Below are 19,283 nucleotides of genomic sequence, written 5' to 3'. Positions count from 1 at the left end.
AAACTGAAAGACATCTTCAGGGTGGAGAAAAGTAAAAGAAGGATTACAGTTACCAGGGGAGTACTGATCTTATCAAATACAATCATTTTTAATGTTGAAAGCATTTTATTGATTGTTTCCATTCACTACTATGACATAGGAACCAGTTATGTTGGTACTTTGGTATCTGATCAACCCTGTTTACATAACCAATCCATTTTTATCAGCACAGGCTGGTGTTGCCAGGGTTTAAGTAGGATTAAAGAGAGAAATGTTCATTCCATGCATAATGATACTACAGAAACACAGCGTGTTGGATAGGTCTTTGAAGCCTCACACTTCAAAAATGTGCCTGAGAGGAGTGGAAATATACAGACTCTGTTGTGAAAAATGTGAGTCACAACAGCCATTATCGCATTAAAAAAAACCTGCATTTCAGTTCTTTGATTCAGTCATTGATGATTTTCCTTTTTAAGTTGTGTGCTTTCAAACTATATTTAGAAACATCAGGGCTGACCCAGGCTATTTGTAGAAATGTTTGTACTTCATAGATTAGAAGAAATTAGACATGATAAAGACCCGTTAAATCGTTTTGGCCATTTACTGAACATATCTGAGTTTGAAGAATAACAATGTTAAATATATACTTTGAAACATAGCAGGTTAGATAAGTGTAGTGTAAGAATGAAAAACATTTAAACCTTTTTCCAGCACAAAAATGATGGTAAATAGAAATCTTGATAAGAGGTTATAAAAGGAGTAGCAGTAACTGCTGTAATTAAGATTGCATAACCATTTCCATTCTAACACTTTAATTTTAGTCACTTAGAACTTTCTGAAACTTCCATCTTTTGGATTGAAATATTCAAGGCTTGATCTATGTTTGAAGGTTTTTTTGTTGTTGTTTTTTAAAAAAAGTTTGAGCAAAAATAGTTCAGCCATTTTTTAGCATAAAGAGAATGTAGAATTCCCTTTCCCATTCCCATACTCCTTAGGAGTTGCAGATGTCAGTAAGATATGAAAATAGCCCTCATTAAGGAGAAGTGTCTTAGAGTGTTCTGGTGAAAATTAATTTTGATGTGACTGTAACCCACACACCTCCTGTGTGTGGTGTTCTGTCCCATCTAGTGGCACTGAGACCACTTGGAGAGAGAGAGATTAATGAGTTTGCTCTACAGCCTTAGCTAACAGCCAGTTGTCTTTTAGCTCATGCAGTAGCAGCTCATACACTAAGCTCCAGAGGCCTCAGCTTCAATCCTACCCGCCAACCACTGGGATCTGTCAGCATTACAAGTGAGGGCTTGTCCAGGATTTCAACTGGGATGTCTCTGAAACTCAGGACATGCTTCCTCAGCTAGGGGAAGTATGTAACTCTCACACCTCCTGCATGTGGTGTTCTGTCCCATCTAGTGGCACCGAAACCACTTAGAGAGAGAGATTAATGAGTTTGCTCTACAGCCTTAGTTAACAGCCAGTTGGCTTTTAGCTCATGCGGCAGAGGTTCATACACTAAGCTCCAGAGGTCCCAGGTTCGATCCCGCCTGCTGATGACCAGGGTCTGTTGGCATTATATGACCGCTTACACAGTAAACTTTCCACACATTCTCATGCTACATTTGTGAAGTGTACAGCTAAGGAAGGCTGCACTACTCATACATATGCAGCTAGCTCAGCTCTGTCAGCAAAATGCAGTCAAGGTGTATAAGGGCTGACGCAGAGTTCGACAGGAAGCCTTGCCTCATCATTGCATGTCTCGAAAGTTTGCATGGGCTGAGCAACAGAGGTCCTCTACAGCTCTGGCGATAACAGGGGTAGTATACAGGGGCGGCTCTAGGAATTCCGCCGCCCCAAGCAGGGCGGTGCGCCGCGGGGGGCGCTCTGGCAGTCGCTGGTCCCGCGGCTCCGGGAGACCTCCTGCAGACGTGCCTGCGGATGCTCCGCGGGACCAGTGGACCCTCCGCAGGCATTTCTGCGGGAGGTCCACCAGAGCTGCGGGACCAGCGGACCCTCCGCAGTCATGCCTGTGGGAGGTCCGCCGGAGCCGCCTGCCGCCCTCCCGGCAAAATGCCGCCCCAAGCGCGCACTTGGCGCCTGGAGCCGGCCCTGGTAGTATATAATCATTTCCCTTCTCCTCTGATAACAAATTTGGTTCCATGTTAGAATTGGGCCACTGGGACTGATTCTCCAATGCATTGTACTAGGGTCTTGATTCTCCCCTCACACCAATCTTGTGCTAGTGTAACTTCAACAGAGTTGCTCCTATTTTCATCAAAGGAAGAATTAATCTTCTTGTGTAGTAATTTTCATCTGTGTACATGATTAATCAAAATCAAAAGCTATTACCTGTGTACATGGGTTGGGAATGCTGATTTGGTAGCATTCTACATTCACTTCGCACATCTGTGCACGTGCAAGTCCAGAGAATCTAGCCCACTTAGACTAAATGCTGAATTTGCCCCTCTTAGTTCCTGGGTCCACAAGCCCATGATTTTCAAATGTTTAATTGTGATTGCAGCTGGCATTTGCAGGTTTCTCCAATGAAAATGATGGGCAGGAAATGGATGGTCAGAATTTGCTGCCTGACTGTATTGTTTCACGGTTCTCTGCATTGCTTCTCAGAATCTTTTTATCTACTCTGGTGATAAACCAAGCCAAAGAAAAGAATATTCTATACTGTACCTCTTAGTCGGTTGGTTCATTTGATTATTTTTTGTCTCAGTAACAGCACTGCAGTTCCCTCACCTGATAGGCTCTGGGGTGCCTACTTCTGACATAGTTCAGGGGACGATTGTTCTTCTCTCTGTTGTGCATAGACGCTTGAGATCCATTTGGATGCAGGTACACACAAACATGTTTACAGAATTACCCTATTCAGGCAAACTTCTGTCCTAAGAAACCACCCCCAAATATTCCCCAAATGTACTGGCTACAGTGCTCCACCTGTATTAGAAGACCACCACTGTTAACCAACCAATTTTTGTCATTCCCTTCAGCGTCACTTAAGACATGTTTCACATTATAAGGACAACAAGAGGATTAGTTGGCCCATGTCTGCTGGTGTTATTTATGGGAATGAAAATGCCATTTGCAGTTGTGGTGTTGAGTCAGAGAACAATGAGAGTGTAAGAAAACTCATTTCTGGTTTGTTGAAAGGCATTTGTAATTTCCTGTTTTTTTCATGACAATGGGGATATAAGGAGGGGAACAAATTGGGAATTTAAGGGAAGATATAACTGAAGAAGAGTATGCAGATTATCTGAACCCAAGACCGTATACTAATTCAGCTGAACCCTAGCTGTTCAGATTGGCAGCAATGTGAAGTATGTTGTACAGGATAATGCAAGTCATTCCCCTATGATATGTCATCATCAATGACGATCTAATGAATTCATCTTAAAACAAAGTCAGAACAGGAAAAACAATAGCTATTTGAAAGACTCCTTTCCTCAAATAAATGGAGTCAATAAATATGCTCTTTGTCATACAGGGTCCAGTTAAAGGTTTGTTTGCTAACAAAAAATGCTGTCATCACAGAGCTTAATAGAAGCAAACTATCAGGATGTATCCAGTACAAATAGACAAATAATATTTGAAAACAGAGAAAAATAGTCGTAGCTGAACAAAACACATGTCCTGCATAAGCAGGCCAAAGCAATAGTGTACCACACTTCAAAACCTGAGTGATTTTGTTTGTCACTGAGTTAGATTTTAATTTAGTACCATTAAGTATGGTGTTGCTGCTGTGGGATAAAAAGCCTCTTCATTTCTCATATAATATGTGTTTTATTGATACATATTAGAGAATGAAGATTACTCTTGCTGGCAAAAAATTTCTCAGCCCACCCTTGGTAGGGGACCAGCTCAAGGACTCTGTGCCATTTAGATCCCACTGAAGACTTCAAAATAGGGCTTCAATGGGACTTAAACAGTGCATAGATATTGTGCAGGTTCTTGACATGGGGATGAATTCACACCAGTTTTCTTAATAATAATAATAATAATAATGTATTTTTACATTAATTTTAACAGCTATCACTGTGTCTTTTAGGGAAGATCTGTAAGTCCATCATTCCTCTGGTGTGATTTTGCATTTGCACTTTATTCCTGTAAGTTAATATAGATGCAAGAATTCCCAGTTCCAGTCACTTATTTTCCATTCTGGCAGGAATTGGGAATGTTGAGAGGAAGCATACTCAGGGCAAGATGTTTAATCTTGGGTGCCAAAAGTTAGACTTTTAAATCAAACTGTATTTAGATAACTAAATAGTAGTGGGCTGATTTTGAGAGGTGCTGAATTGGAAGTGTTGATTGCTCAGCGTGTGTGAAAATCAGACCACTTTTATTAAGGTGTCCAAATATGGATTTAGGTGACTAACTTTATGCTTATCTGAACATTTGTTCCTCCACTTTTCTAGGGTGGTGGGATGTAAAGCAGGAGAAAACTTGTAGCTGTTCAGGGCACTGATATGAATGTGGAAGATGCCCCTTCCTGACCCTGCAAGAAAATAAATGATGTAAGAAAATATTATGGAAGCTTAAGGTGGAGATTTTCAAATGCCCTTAAGTGACTCAAGATTTTCAATACCAATGACTTTCAATGAGACTTAAATGCCTAAATACGTAAAGCACTTTTGAAAATGGGATTTAGGTGCTTTTCAAAATTCTACCTTCAATCTATAAAATCTCTTCAGATTTGATCACTCAGACAACTCTTCATTTGAATTACTCTTCCAATTAGTTTTATTTTCCCTGGTGTTTTATTGGCCACATACAATTGGGCAAAAAGTTACCTGATTATTGCTAACTCATGCATTGTTCTGTTTGCTGGCTTGCCAATTCTGTAGTCACTTACCTTGATCCCTTTTGTTTTAGTTGTTTCCCCTACTTGGAGAAATGACCAGTACAGAAGAAGCAGGATGAAAAGATGGCCGACTTCTTGTTACCATCGGGTTCTAATAGCTTCCACCGGTTCACTCCTGAATCCTTGGCTGCTATTGAGAAGCGAATTGCAGAGAAACCTGCAAAGAATGCTAAGCAGGAGCACAGAGATCAGCCAGATGATGAAGAAAAGCCTCGGCCTCAGTTTGACTTACAAGCTTGCAAAAAGTTGCCTGGTATCTATGGGACTCTTCCTCCAGAGCTCATTGGGGAACCACTGGAAGATCTCGACCCTTACTACAGTAACCACAAGGTTAGAGCCTTCAGAGTGTGTGTTGTTTTACGTTTGCTTTCTAAGATGGGAGATATTTTATGTGGGGACTCTGGTTTTGTCTTTCCTCATTTAGTAAAAATGGTTTCTTCCGCTTTAAGGATTAGAGAGCTAATGTGGGCAGAACTTCCTCCAAAGAACTAAAGAGAGGGACATAGTGGAATAAAAGCTTAGTTCAAGTAACATTGAGTATGAATATATATATTGTTACTTGAGAACAGAACATTAGATGAGTTAAATGAAATTGTGGGTTCTATCTACTGTAAATTCCTTTCTTTGCCTGAAATTCATGCCAGGACCAAGGCCCTGTGTATTATTAAGCCTAACTAGGGTGATCAGATAGCAACTGTGAAAAAACGGGACAGGGGTGGGGGGTAATAGGTGTCTATATAAGAAAAAGTACCAAAAAACGGGACTGTCCCTTTAAAAACGGGACAGCTGGTCACCCTAAGCCTAACCTTAGCCCTTCTTGTTAAGGGTTTATGTGGTTCCTCGGGCCTTTTGCTGGCCTTCTGCACAGGAGGGAATATCACCTACATAGCATAAGAGGTATATATACAAATCATTCCTGAAAAGTGAAATTAATTTTTCTGCAGAGGGACAGCAAAAGCCGAGGCACTATTTCAGTCCCATTTAAGATGCCAAAATAGAGCTTATGGTGTGATCAGGGGCAGCTCTAGACATTTAGCCGCCCCATGCACGGCGTCATGCCGCGGGGGGCGCTCTGCCAGTCGCTGGTCCCGCGGCTCCGGTGGACCTCCCGCAGGCGTGCCTGCGGAGGGTCCGCTGGTCCCGCGGCTTCGGTGGAGCTGCGGGACCAGCGGACCCTCCGCAGGCATGCCTGCGGGAGGTCCACCGAAGCCGCGGGACCAGCGGACCCTCTGCAGGCATGCCGCCGAAGGCACCTTGCCTGCCGCCCTCCCGGCGACCGGCAGAGTGCCCCCCGCGGCATGCCGCCCCAAGCATGCGCTTGGCGTGCTGAGGCCTGGAGCTACCCCTGGGTGTGATTTAACTGTTGCAGTGTGCTGCCCCTCTGCACCAGGGTGAATTTCATCCTGGAGTGAATATCACCTGGTAAGAATCGTGTGGGCGGGACCAGAGCCACTAGGGTATGAACAGCTCCCTCAAAAGGCTGTTGACAGCATGACTGCATAACTTGCTTACTACAACTTGCTTTTCTGTACTTCAAACATGTTATAACATGGATGCGAAAATAACACCCACAAACATGCATTCTGAGAATTTTCAGTTTTTTGATGTATTCCTCCAGACTATATGTTTCTCCCATAAGCCTGTATGTAAAATTACTGTATGTTTCCATGATGTAATCACTGGCATTTTTGTTCATATGTTGTACAAATTTATATAGACAAAGTAACAAAAGTTAACTAGACACAGAAGTAGATTATTTATCTGAGATGTGTGGACTCAATCTATAATAATCTGTGGCTATTTAAATACAGTGTGCCCAGGCAGAAGCAACAGGACACAGATGTAGTATTTTAGTCTTAAAAGCCAGATTCTGGATGGGTGAGTTCCAGAATTGCTTAAAGCTCACATCTGAACTGCCCTTGCTGCCACCATGTGCAGGTCAGTCTCTCTGTGCACAGATAGGGCATTTTATTGGCTGCCTAGCTGTTTTCAGTCCCAGGCTGTGCTGGCAGCAGGAAGGTAGAGCAGCATAAGAGGTTCTGCACTAATTTTCTGCCATCTGAGGATCCCTTTTGCTTGGGGTGACCTTGGGGTGAACCTTTTAGTCCCAGCTACGTTGGCTATGGGGTCAGATAGTGCTGGCAGCGAGGTGCCCATCCTATGTGAGACTTTGGCCAGGAATCTGCACTTGATGAATGAAAGAAGGAATTAGTGGAGGGTATTATGCATGAACCAGCTCCTGCATGCAGATGACATACCAATTAATGCATCCTCAAATGGAAGATCTAGAAGAAATAGTAAACCAGTGGTATGACTAGTGTGATAGACCCAGGCCAGTTGGGTACAGCAGAATAGCAGAAGGCAGATATACCGGCCACTGGATTAACAGTTTTCTGTTCCCTGACTGACCAGAGCAGGGGCTGCTCCAGGCTAATGAGAACACCTGACTCTAATTAACCTGTAACGAGTCAGGTGAGGCCATTCAGTTAATGTGACCACCTGACTCTAATTAAGGCCCTGCTGATGCTATAAAAAAAGGGCTCACTCCAGTCAGGCAGAGGAGAGCCAGGGAGCCAGAGGAGAGGAAGTGTGGCTGAAGGGCTGGTTACTGAAGACACCCTCAAACCATCGTTAAAGGAGCCCTAAGGTAAGGGTGAAGAAGGGAGAAGCGGAGAGCTGTGGGGAAGTGGCCCAGGGAAATGTAGCAACTCTGGCAGTGAAAGGTTGGCTTCCAACAACTGCTACCATTAGGGTCCCTGGGCTGGAACCCGGAGTAGAGGGCGGGCCCGGGTTCCCCCCCCCCAACCCACCACTACAGGAACAGCTCCTGGAAGGGGAAGTCAGGTCCCTGTCAGGACAGGAGGCTGAACAGAGACTGTGGGAGTTCTCTCACCAACCTCCTTGCAGCCTATGATGAAAAGGGCTCAGTAGACTAACTCTGGCCCTAGAGAGAGAAGGGCTACGTGGAGGGTCACAGTGAGCCACTGAGGCTAGCATAAACCACCTAGAAGTGCAGGACCCACGGGAGCAAGGTCAGAGCTCTGCCACGCTAGCTAAAATGGCATCAGATGAAAATGAGCATGACTAAGATCGAGGTCATGTGGGTCAGTGGATATGCCATTGGGAAACTGGATGTAGAGATTAATGGAGTCAGACTAAACCAGACTGACCAGATCAAGTACTTCTGTTCATGGGAAGATGGCAAGTTTGAATGTGAGATATAATTGAGATTGGGGAGTGTTGGAAGAGCATAGAATAACATCATAGGGCTTGTGTATGACAAGCCTATGCCACTGAGACTAAAACCCAGAACAGTGGTGCACCCCACAATGCTGTATAGTGCAGAAGCATGGGTGACAAAAAAAGATGACAAGTTTGATGATTAGAGATATTTGAGACAAGATGTCTTTGCATTATAAGAGGAGTTTCACAAAGACATAATTTGAAATGCAAGTATTAGGATGGAAATCAAAGTTGTAATGTGGCTGACAAAATCCAAGAACTGTGACTCTATGGATTTGGACACATGCAGAGGATGAATGAAGGCGACCTGGTGAAAATATCATGGGAAGAGAGGGTGATAGGAAAGAGACTCAGAGGAAAGCTGAGGAAGCAATGGATAGACAGTATCAAAGAAGATGGAAAGCAGGCAGTTGTCGGAGAAAAACTTAGTTCTCACTTTGTGGTTGGGTACAGCAAAGTCAGATACTTTATTCTGTTTAGCAGCTACAGCAGGGAGAGAGTGCACTAGGACATAGGGTCTCCCTTTCCTAGACAGGTCTCTCAACAGGTAAACAATTACAGCAGCATTTATACTTTTGTTACAGACAATAATAAGCAACAGCTGCATTTTGTTTATACACAGGTCATCCTGATATCTTGTTTTTCTCACTTAAGAGACTCCAGTCTACATTTCGTATTATCTGCACATTATCTACACAAGGTCGAACCAGCTTCTCACACAGTTCTTTTCCACTCGCCTCACACAATCCTCGCTTCTACAAATCTCGCATTATTAGGGTTACAGTTAGCCTAACTCTTGCTAACAGAGACTGTCATGCATTAAGATCCCCTGCAAATCCCTGTCAGTTCTTTCTCTACTTCCACACAGTCCTTGGTGCTAACGATGACCCAACCCCAGCTGATGAGCTAAGGGGAAGAAGATGATAATTGTGCATGAGCATATCCGTCATAGTTCAGGTAGATCAATTTGTCATCATTAAGAAAACGCCCTGAACTGTCCTGGAGCATGAGAGTTTGTTGGGTTGATATGGCTCTCGAGAGCAGGCCATGCTACAGGATGGGATTCTCATGGCCTAGTCCTACGAGGTGCTGAGCATCCTAACTCACCATAACAAGGTCATCAGTTACCACACACTTTGGAATAAAGGTAGTGTTTCAAACACCAGTGTGTGTGACACAGGGTTTCAGAGGAATCTGCATAGGAAAGGAAGGAATTTGCAGCTCAGAGGGAGTTATGGAGGGAAGTTTGGGGCATTTTTCCTGAGGTGGGCAAAGACTCTGCATTTGGGAAGGTCTTTTGGAGAACTGTCCATTGGGTCAATGGAAATTCGCAACTGGAAAGCTCTGGGAAGGGAATTAAGGGCACTGGGATGGGAAGGAATCTGCAGTTGGGAACTGGGTGAGAGGGCCCTGATGTATAAATGCAAATATTAAATGTTCTAATTTAATTTTCCATTTTGTTTTCCAGACATTTATAGTACTGAACAAAGGGAAGACAATCTTTCGATTTAGTGCCACTCATGCCTTGTATATACTTAGTCCTTTTCATCCAGTCAGAAGAGCAGCAATTAAAATTTTGGTACATTCATATCCTTTCAGGTGACTTCTCACCTTCTGATGTTATCTGATACAAGCAGATGTGGGTATGAGATTATTTGGTTTATCAAACTGTTTGAAAGCTGGATATTTGATTTCATTTACTACAGACATAACTAGAAATATGTTGGATTTTTTCCTAAATAAGATGTGTAAAATGGCTTTTATGGGAAATACAGAACTTGTCTTACTCATGCAAACAGCCCCATTAACTTAGAAGAGACTGCTTGTGTGAATAAAGTTGAGCAAGGTTTGGCCCAGAGTTTGTAAGAGAGGGCACCTTTGGGAGTCAGTGCAGGAAATTTGCTATGATGCATCAGGGGAATCTAACCAGGATAAATTTCATCTGTCCCCTTCCCCAGTCTGAAGCAAAGTTCACACATCTGATAATTCTCTCCTGGGATGCATGCATACCTCCTTCAGCACTGTTCCAACCTCATGGGCTGTCCTTGTAGGTGAGTGAATACAAAACTGTGTGGGGCTAACACTACTGCTGGCAATAGACATCCCACAGTAGGTGAAGAGAAGGCAGGATCATTGTCTCCTCCCCAAATCTATATTGGCCAGCAAATCATGGAAAGAAAGGCACAATGCACTTTCGGAAGGAAAGCTGGGTGCTGTTGCTGGAGATGGTGTGATTGCACCCTTACATATCCCAATGCAGAGTAATCCTTAAAAGGTACGAACCTGCACTCAGTGATGAATAGTTCTTTAGGTCCTTCCCCATAACCTTCTAGTCATTTCACTGATGACAGGATACAGAATTTAGAACCTCACCCACACAGATATTCAGAATTCCTAGAATGTGAATTACAATACCGCTTAAATGAGGTGAGCTGCTGTAGCCCTGAGGGAGGAAACAAGCATATATCTGAGTTCTTGCAAGTTAAATAATCTAAACAAAGAAAATTGCTCTGTAGTGTTAATGCTGAACAATTTACCAAGGGTCATGTTGGATTCTCCATCACTGACAACTTTTAAATTAATATTGGATGCTTTTTCTAAAAGTTCTGCTCTGGGAATTATTTGGGGCAAGTTCGATGGCTTGTGTTATACAGGAAGTCAGACTAGATTATCACAATGTTCCCTTCTGGTCTTGGAATATATGAAAATGATTATTTAAAAAATTAAACATTTGTACTCAATAATCCAAGACCCAGCTTGTTAAAAATGTACATCATGGACCAGATCTTCAGATGGTGTAAATTAGTGTAGCTCAGTTAAAGTCAAGGGCATATCCCCCTCTGAGGCTCTGGCCCAACGTCTGTCTATGTAACTGAACAAATATGCTATTATGTCTTAGCAAAAAACAACAGTATTCATTTATGACAATAATTATAAAAAGTATTTTATCTGACACTTTAAAAGTTAAAGATCTGGATAGTATAATATTTTTAAAGTATGGGCCCAGATCCTTTTCTCATTTAAGTCCATGAGAGTTTTGCCATAAACATCATTAGCAATAACACTGGGTCCAATAGTTTGAAGCTTTCTGAGACACAAATGGGATATCTCTAAGAGTGAAATTTGCCCTTTTGCAGAGAGTCAGCACAAAGTCTGTGCACCACATAGATACCACTTAAGCCCTCAGGGTAGTGTATAGGCCTTGTGCTGGCATGTTGATCCCAGGTGAAATTCACCCAGACAAAAAATTCATTTTAGTCAGTTTGAAAGTAAATGGGACTTGATGAGATGTGTACTGTACCATCCACTTGAACTGGATCCTCTATTCGATTCTACCAGAACTTCATTTGTATTCCAAATAACACAACTCCCACTCTTCAATCATTTTATGTGGGATGGAAATTTCAATTTTCATTCCGCTCTAGTCCTGAAGAAATTTAACAAATGTACAGTCTTTAAAACATTATAATCCATTTTAGCCATCTATCTAGGAGATTGGACTTAGCTGAAACATATTTACAAACACCCATTCACCTATGTGGTAACAGATTCCTCTATTTTGTTTAAATGAGCATCTATTATCAATACCACTGCCTTCTTTTTGCTTTATCAGGTCTCCCAAGGTCTTCACAAAGGTTCCAGTATTGATAGCCATACTGAGAGCTCAGAGAATACACACATAACTAAAATGGATAGATGACATTTTTGTATGAGCCCATTCCATACGAGAAGTGTCCATAGCTACAAAAGAGTAATAGCAGGCATTAAGGAGATATCACAGAATTATTGATTTATTATCAAATTCAGCAAATTCCCTTTAAATGGATACATTATCCAGCGGAAGAATTAGTTCATGCTCTTAAGTCTATGTTGCTCTCAGAGAAAGTACATGTGAAGGTTCAGATGACAATAGTTCAACTTAAAAATGAATAGATAATACCATCCAAGACATTCCCAAAGTTACTAAGAACTGTGGGGTTGTGTAGAGACATTTCATTATGGCTAAGCTTCACCTGAGAACAGTTCAACACTTGCTGCTGGAAACTGGGGCATGGCTACATTATAACAGGTACATTAGTGCAACTTCGCTGAAGTCAGTCAAGATCAATGGAATTGCATTGGTCTGAGAGAAGAATTTGGTAACTACAATCTGTTAACAGAAAGCATAAATGCACAACTCTCAGTTATAGGTCTGGGGGCCCATTCTGCACTCACACAAAACCATGCAACCCCAAGTGAAACCAATAGAGATTGTGTATGTATTGCAGAGGGCAGAAATATGCCCCTGGTCAGAAGTTGCCTGAAGTGGTGGTGACCCAAATGATAAGAATGCAGGAAGAGCCTGTTTCAGTTCCTTCAAGAGTCAAAGCAATGAGAGCCTGGTGTACCCTTCAGAGACATATCAGAACAAGAAATATGGTCAGAACAGGAGCATGATTTTTTGGGAGTGAAAGGCCATAAAGCTAACAACATTTTAGTTCCAGAAACACCTCAGTTGTACCTTAGTAACAGCTGTCTCATACATCAACAAGCGGAAGGAAGGAAGAAAGAGATCCAGTCTCACTAGGATGGCAGTAGAGTTCCTACGTTAGGCGGCCCACCGTTTTCAGTCGATAAAGGCTATTCACATCAAGAGAACTCAAAATACAAAGGGCAACTGGCTGAACAAGAAGTCAATATTCCAAGCAGAATGGAGCTTCAATTGGCAAGTACTCGAGCAGATAATATCATTGACATGAACTCAGGAGCTGGATCTCTTGTCTTGCATGAGAGTATTGAGCTATCTTTTTTCCTGTAGAGGGAAAACCAGAAGTAGCAAATGTGGTGCACTGTCACAAAAGTGTCTGAAGCAACTTGTTTAGTAGATACCGTCTCTCCATTTCCAATTACTGAACATATAGTGCAAGTGGAAGAGAATGGCACAGGAGGCTGAAGGAAGAATCCTCTTCCAGACAGGACGAGGAGCCCAAGGTTCTTGGATGAAGCAGATTTATCTACAGCTCCTCCTCTGGGATTTCCATAGAGAGAGGATCTGATTTTTCAGGGACCTATTCAACCTCACTAGTCCAATTTATCTTTGACAATCTGGCTATTTAGAAAGATGTTCTACTAGGAAAAATATCCATAGGATTTGATAACACTTTGTTAATTGAATTAATTTGCATTATTAATGGGTTTTAAGTGTGTTTTTTAATCTTCTCATCCATGTAATGCATTCAAATTCAAATCCATTATTTGATGCGGCCGTATTCTTGAGAACATCAGGCTTATGTACATTCTCAAAAGGCAGGAATATATTTCAAATGCATTTGGAGGAAGACGTTGTCTTTGGGGTGAGGTGGGCCTACTCCAGGGGCCCTTCTTCTCATATCAGGATTAGTCTGCAAGGAGATGGAGCTGTCTTCTTCTCTTCCTCCTTCTATAAGAGTGGTGTTGGGGAAGAAGGATCAGCTTCCACTTCCAACCTAGTGGCACTGAGGCTAGATCATATCTTGAAGGGAGACAAGTCTGACCCCACTCCTAAATGAGGGACACCAAAGTTACCTCTAATGTGTGGGGGGAGATAAAAGGGCCATTTCTGCTTTTAGATGATACATCAGTTCCCAGCTCCTGTCATGGTAGAAGATATTGTGGCAGTGCATTTTTTTTCCATCAGGACAGGTAGGGGAGGCGCACATAGATGGAGCACCTCATCACTTTTCTTGCTGGTGCCAGCTTTCTCCCAGATAGTACCAGTCTTCTGTCACTATTCTTGTTGGAAGTCAGTAATGTTGGAGATTATTGCCCTCCCGAGTAGACTGTTTCTATTGTCACAAGCTCAAGACTGAATCTTGTTTGTCCTCATCCATAGGCAGCTCTATTTTTATGAGGAAATTCTGCATTAAGGCAGGGGGACAGGAAACATGTCTCTGGCAGATTATATATAAGGCCATTTGAACCTGTTCAGCAATTTGGAATATTATAATAGTCCCAAAAGAAGATGGATTTGTGGGAAGAGGACAGTTCAAAGGGGCACAATAAGTTCAGTTCTCTAAAAACACCATACACCTGTGTTCTTATTTTGGGGTTCTAGCTTCCTAGTATGATACCAGTGGAACTCACAATTCATAGAACTTTGATCCCGGAGGGACATGGTAATGGGGTAGAACACAAGCCACATCCCCTAATGTCCATTGTGCGCCATTCCTCAGTGGGTATAAATTCCAGTATTGCAAATAATTTCCTGATTGTTGTAGCTTCTTAGTCACTCTAGCTCTTCAGATCTACTGTATCCTTTTTAATACTTACCCCTTCCCTTCAGTTCAGTGGGTTGCTTGAATTGTTAGGCCCTGGCCTGGCATTTGTGTTGATGGTTCTGGCATTTGGTCTAGGGAATCTCAGCACTTCGGCAGTCAGCTGAAGTGGTCTTGGCTCCCATTCTTGGTGACAGGTGCCTACCTTTGATACTTTCTCCAGGTGATTTCAAATTGATGTATGCAGAGAGAGAGATTGGTTTGCATTTTGGGTTCTGCCCGTGACAGTAAAAGGGTGGGGAAGGTGAGAAGTGAAGTTTGAGTTCAAATCAAGAGCTCAAGGACTGAGAAGATTGGCCTGGGGTTTTTGTTTGGGACAATCAGTAGTTCTAACTTGCCAAAGAATAGTGGGGACTAGAGCAAAATGGCAGTCCAATAAAATTTGGATTAATAATAAAACAAAGTTCTTAGACTCTCAAATTTGGATGCCTAAAGTTAGCTGCCTGTTCTTCAACGATGTTTAAGGCACCTAAATAAAAAACAGTCTAGTCTTCAAAGGTGCTGAGCACTTGACTTCAATGCCAGTTGCTCATGGTCAGTGCTTTTGAAAATCAGGCTGCTTTCCTTAAGGAGCCAAAATATGGATATAGATGCCTAACTTTATGCATCCAAGTTTAAAAAAGTTGGCATAAATTCCATAAGGTGGTGAACTGTTTTAGCTCATCCCATCAGAGTCTCTAATCACTGTGATGTGCACCAGTAGTTATCAAGTACCTTAAACAGATCTCTCTACTGTATTGTGCATGTCTCTTTCTGCTTATTTCTATTGGTATATCTTGGGAAAGACCAGGAGTGACAGGTGAAACATGAGTCAACCAGGCAATTTTTCAGACGTGGAGATCTTTCTGAGTATCACACCCCCTGGGATATTTCATTGGGGACGAGCACGGCTCAACACCTTTTGTGATTCTGAAAGTGTAAAAACATGTTCTGGAATGAATAAATTATAGGAGTCAGAGTAAGTAACAATTGTAGGGCTAGCAGATGGATACTTAACAACAGATGGTATCACTGAACTGAATAGACCTGATCTTTTCTAATTCCCAAAACTAAGCAGGTTTGGGCCTGGTTAGTAGTTGATGGTTAACTGCTTGATGATACCTTGTGTTCTAAGGTTGTTACTTTTTTATATTAGCAAGGTCTCTCTCTGTAAACATTCTTTGTTTATTAAACGATATGGAGGCGATTGGGCAGAACTATATTTAGAGCTGGAATGTGAAATGAGAATTCTTGGCTATTTAACACTGAAATCATAAAAATGTAGGGTTGGAAGAGACCTTGAGAGGTCATCAAGTCAACCCCCCAACACTGAGGCAGACCCAGTAAATCTAGATCATTCCTAACAGCTGTCTGTCTAATCTGTTCTTAAAAACCTACAATGACTTGAATTCCTTTGGAAACATGTTCCAGAGCTTAACTACCATTATAGTTGGAAAGTTTTCCCTAATATCTAACCTAAATCTTCCTTGCTGCAGATTGAGCCCATTACTATTTGTTGTACCTTTAGTGGACATGGAGAAGTATTGATTTCTGTCCTCTTTATAACGGCCCTTAACATATCTGAAAACTTAGCAGTTGCGTCCTTGGTGTCTTTTCTCAAGACCAAATATGCTCAGATTTTTAACCTTTCCTCATCGGTCAGGTTTGCTAAACCTTTTATAATATTTGTTGCTTTTCTCTGGACTCCCTCCATTTTGTCCACATCTTTCCTAAAGTGTGACACCCAGAAATGGACACAGTACTCCAGCTGAGACCTCATCAGTGCCGAGTAGAACAGGACAGTTAACTCGCATGTCTTACGCACAATAATTCTGTTAATGCACCCCAGTTTTGCAGCTTTTTCACAACAGCATCATATTGATGGTTCTTATTCAATCTGTTATCCATTAAAACCCCAGATCATTTTCAGCAGTGCTACCACCGGTCCTAGCCAATTTTGCAGTTGTGCATTTGATTTTTCCTTCCTAAGTGCAAAGTACTACACTTACCTTCACTAAATTTCCTCCTTTTGATTTCAGACCAATTCTCCAATTTTACTGTGTTTGTTTTGAATTCTAATCCCGTCCTCCAAAGTGCTTGCAACCCCTCCCAGGTTGGTGTCATCTGCAAATTTTCACTGTTCATATTGTGAATAATTTATGAAGACATGGTCATCTTAACTGTACATTAATTGTTTTCCTGGGGAATATATCTTTACTTCAAGCACCAGCCAACAATAAGTATGACTAAGGGACTGGTTTCGCATGAACATATACTTGGCTTCTGTTCTACATACCTTCACACAAGCTAATTTTAAGGGACTTGAGTGGTAGTCAGCAAACTTTTGTTTAATTTGGCCTTTTGATATAGAGAGTTATATCCTACTTTCTGTTTTAGTGACTGTTTGTCTGTGATATGCCTTTGACTCAGTGGAAGCAGGAGCAGCCCCTAAGGCCAGGTTTTCAAAAGAGTTCAGCACCCAACAGCTCCCATTTGGGCACCTGAATGGAGTGGCCAGATTTTCAGATGTGCTCAGCATGCAGCTCAAGCACTTTTGAAATTCTTGCCCCTTCAGTCTGGGGCCGAAGTGGGAATTAGAGTTCTTTTGAAAACCTGGCCTCAATTGCGAAGACTGAACACACTTGAAACTCTGGCCTTCGTTACCCTATTAATTTCACACACCCTACTGATATCAGATGCTATACTCGTCCTTTTCTTCTCATGACTACAAGATATTCCCATCCCAGCTGAAGTCATTATTTAATTGTCAGCTAATATTTTTAAATCTCGTTAAACAAATTTTATTCTGTACAAACAGCCCTGACAGTGGTATCACATAATATTCTTCCAAAGCTAAATATTGCAACTGAGTCCCATCTCTCTGAGTGTCCACATTTCCAGGACCTGACTGGTGGAATTCTCCAAGCTTTACAATTGTAAATCACTTAAACCATTGTGGCAGTAGGTGGTACACATACCCAACTCTGCTGAGGTGGATGTAGCAGCTCCTAAAACCTCTACACTCAGTTCCTTTCTCACTGCTGACAGAAAGCATCTCAAACTGCTGCTTCCTTTTGTCATTACACACAGATGTGCCTGTTGTCTTACAGCTTTCTGTAGGGTCCATGGCCCAGTTGATTGGAGTTTTTTTTTTTCAAGCTAAGATTTCATCAGGCTTTCTTCCTTTCATCTCTCCCACCTGCCTCTGTGAGTAAATCCTGAAACAAAGACAAGTGTTTTGTTTCTTCATATAGGACTTGTAACAGAGTTCTGATGCCTTTGAAGCACTCAGCTCCTCCACCCAGGTTGGAGGTTGAAGCTTTACAATGCTTGAAACGTCAGCATGTATCCCTGACACAGCATGTATTAGGTGCAGGTTCCTAAGGCAAGCACTGCCTCAAAGGACTTGGAGCAGGTATCGACCTCTAATGTGTCAAGGCAATTATCACTGAGATTACTGACAGCATCTCAAGTCTCAGGCCAAATGCCCAGTCAAAGCTTCAGGAACATAGATCAGCACTGCCTCTGGAGTAAAGTCATTCCCTCTTTCTATGTGAAGTTGCAAGAATACCCTTTGACTCTACACTATTATTACTCTTTTTTTCTATTTATATTATCATAATGCCTAGGGACGCAACCATATGGCAGGATCCCATTGTGCTAGACACTGTACAAACACCAAACAAAAAGACATCCCTGCCCCCAAGGAGCTTACAAGCTAAGCACAAGACAAGCTACAAACACTTCCTCTGTCCTTGACTTCTGCCCTTTGTTTTCTCAATTTTCTGGCTACTCCATTTCTGGCAGCATTGGGGTTGATGGGCCAGATCCTGAGTTCCAACCACAGTTTGATTTCTTGTAACCTTAATTCAGCTCCCTTGTTCATATGCATCATGAAATAGTCTAAATTACAAAATCGTATACTATTTTGTCCACAGCTCCTCTTACTCATTCTCAATTATCAGCAGTGTTCATAGATCCTTATTTCTGTTTCCACATTCCTTTTTCTACAATCTCCCAGACTCTTCTGACTTTCTTTTGACTGTCCTGGCTCTAGCACTCCAAGCTGGTGTCCTATTCTGCTCCTTAGGCCATCCTATTATTATTATTATTTTATTTTATTTATTTATTTTATTATTTATGATTTGTATCATGGTAGCACTTAAGAGCCTATGTCATGGGTCAGGACCCTATTGTGGTAGGTACTCTACAAACAGAACAAAAAAAGATTCTCTGATGACCTTACAATGTAAGTATATGGTCTTCTGGCTGTCTCTGTCTTTGATCTCTACATTTTGATATTTTCCTACTATGTCTCTGCTCCATTTTAATATTGCATTGGCATTCCATGACCTCTCTGTGCTTCTGTGTCTCAACTTCACCATCCTCTGTAGTTAAGGTTCATTTAAAGAACTGTCCAAAGGCTTTCAGATTTTTGCTTCCAAGTGGGTGGTTTGTTGATGCAGGTGAAGTTTCATGCAAGTCACTGCACTTTATCATCATGTAGCATATGAATTAGAAAGATATCAAACTCAGATTAGTGTAAGGGGCTGTCTACAAAGTCTAGTCTACTTATAACAAACCAAAGTACACACTATCAATATTTCTTGAATGTATGGACAGTGCCTAGGTCACATATAGGTTGATCTTCAACTTAAAATAAAAACTGGTATAAAATCAAATACTCTAACAATATTTTATATTTGAATATTTATTTTTTTAATGAATAGGACAAAAATCTCACTGTCAATAAAGTGAAATGCCACCTAAGCACCTCCCTTGTCAATGTGGAAACCTCAGTTTGTTGGATGAACTGGCCTTCAAGCTGCCTTGTGCTGCCAAAGTGGGACCCTGAATGTGACCCCCCCCACCAAGTGGTTAAATTATTTTCATTGGTCCCAAGAGCACTGCACTATGCAATATTTTAA

The 19,283-nt window shown here is 41.8% G+C and overlaps 1 protein-coding gene across 3 annotated transcripts in view; it reads left to right on the top strand.

The window, feature by feature from the left end:
• Window positions 1–4,891: 4,891 nt before the first annotated feature.
• Window positions 4,892–19,283, top strand: part of LOC123363577 (sodium channel protein type 5 subunit alpha-like) — a 276,479-nt gene continuing 262,087 nt past the window's right edge. For 2 of the 3 annotated variants that reach the window (XM_045004715.1, XM_045004714.1), the window contains exons 1-2: window positions 4,904–5,170; window positions 9,552–9,670. In XM_045004715.1, the coding sequence (XP_044860650.1) occupies window positions 4,904–5,170; window positions 9,552–9,670 (386 nt within the window). Of the gene's footprint in view, window positions 5,171–9,551; window positions 9,671–19,283 lie in introns of all 3 variants that reach the window. The other variant, XM_045004716.1, reaches the window with a different exon arrangement.

Source organism: Mauremys mutica, chromosome 2 (genome assembly GCF_020497125.1).
Source record: "Mauremys mutica isolate MM-2020 ecotype Southern chromosome 2, ASM2049712v1, whole genome shotgun sequence".
NCBI lineage: Eukaryota > Metazoa > Chordata > Testudines > Geoemydidae > Mauremys > Mauremys mutica.
The sequence above is the reverse complement of the archived record's forward strand: the minus strand, read 5'-3'. Positions and strand labels throughout refer to the sequence as shown.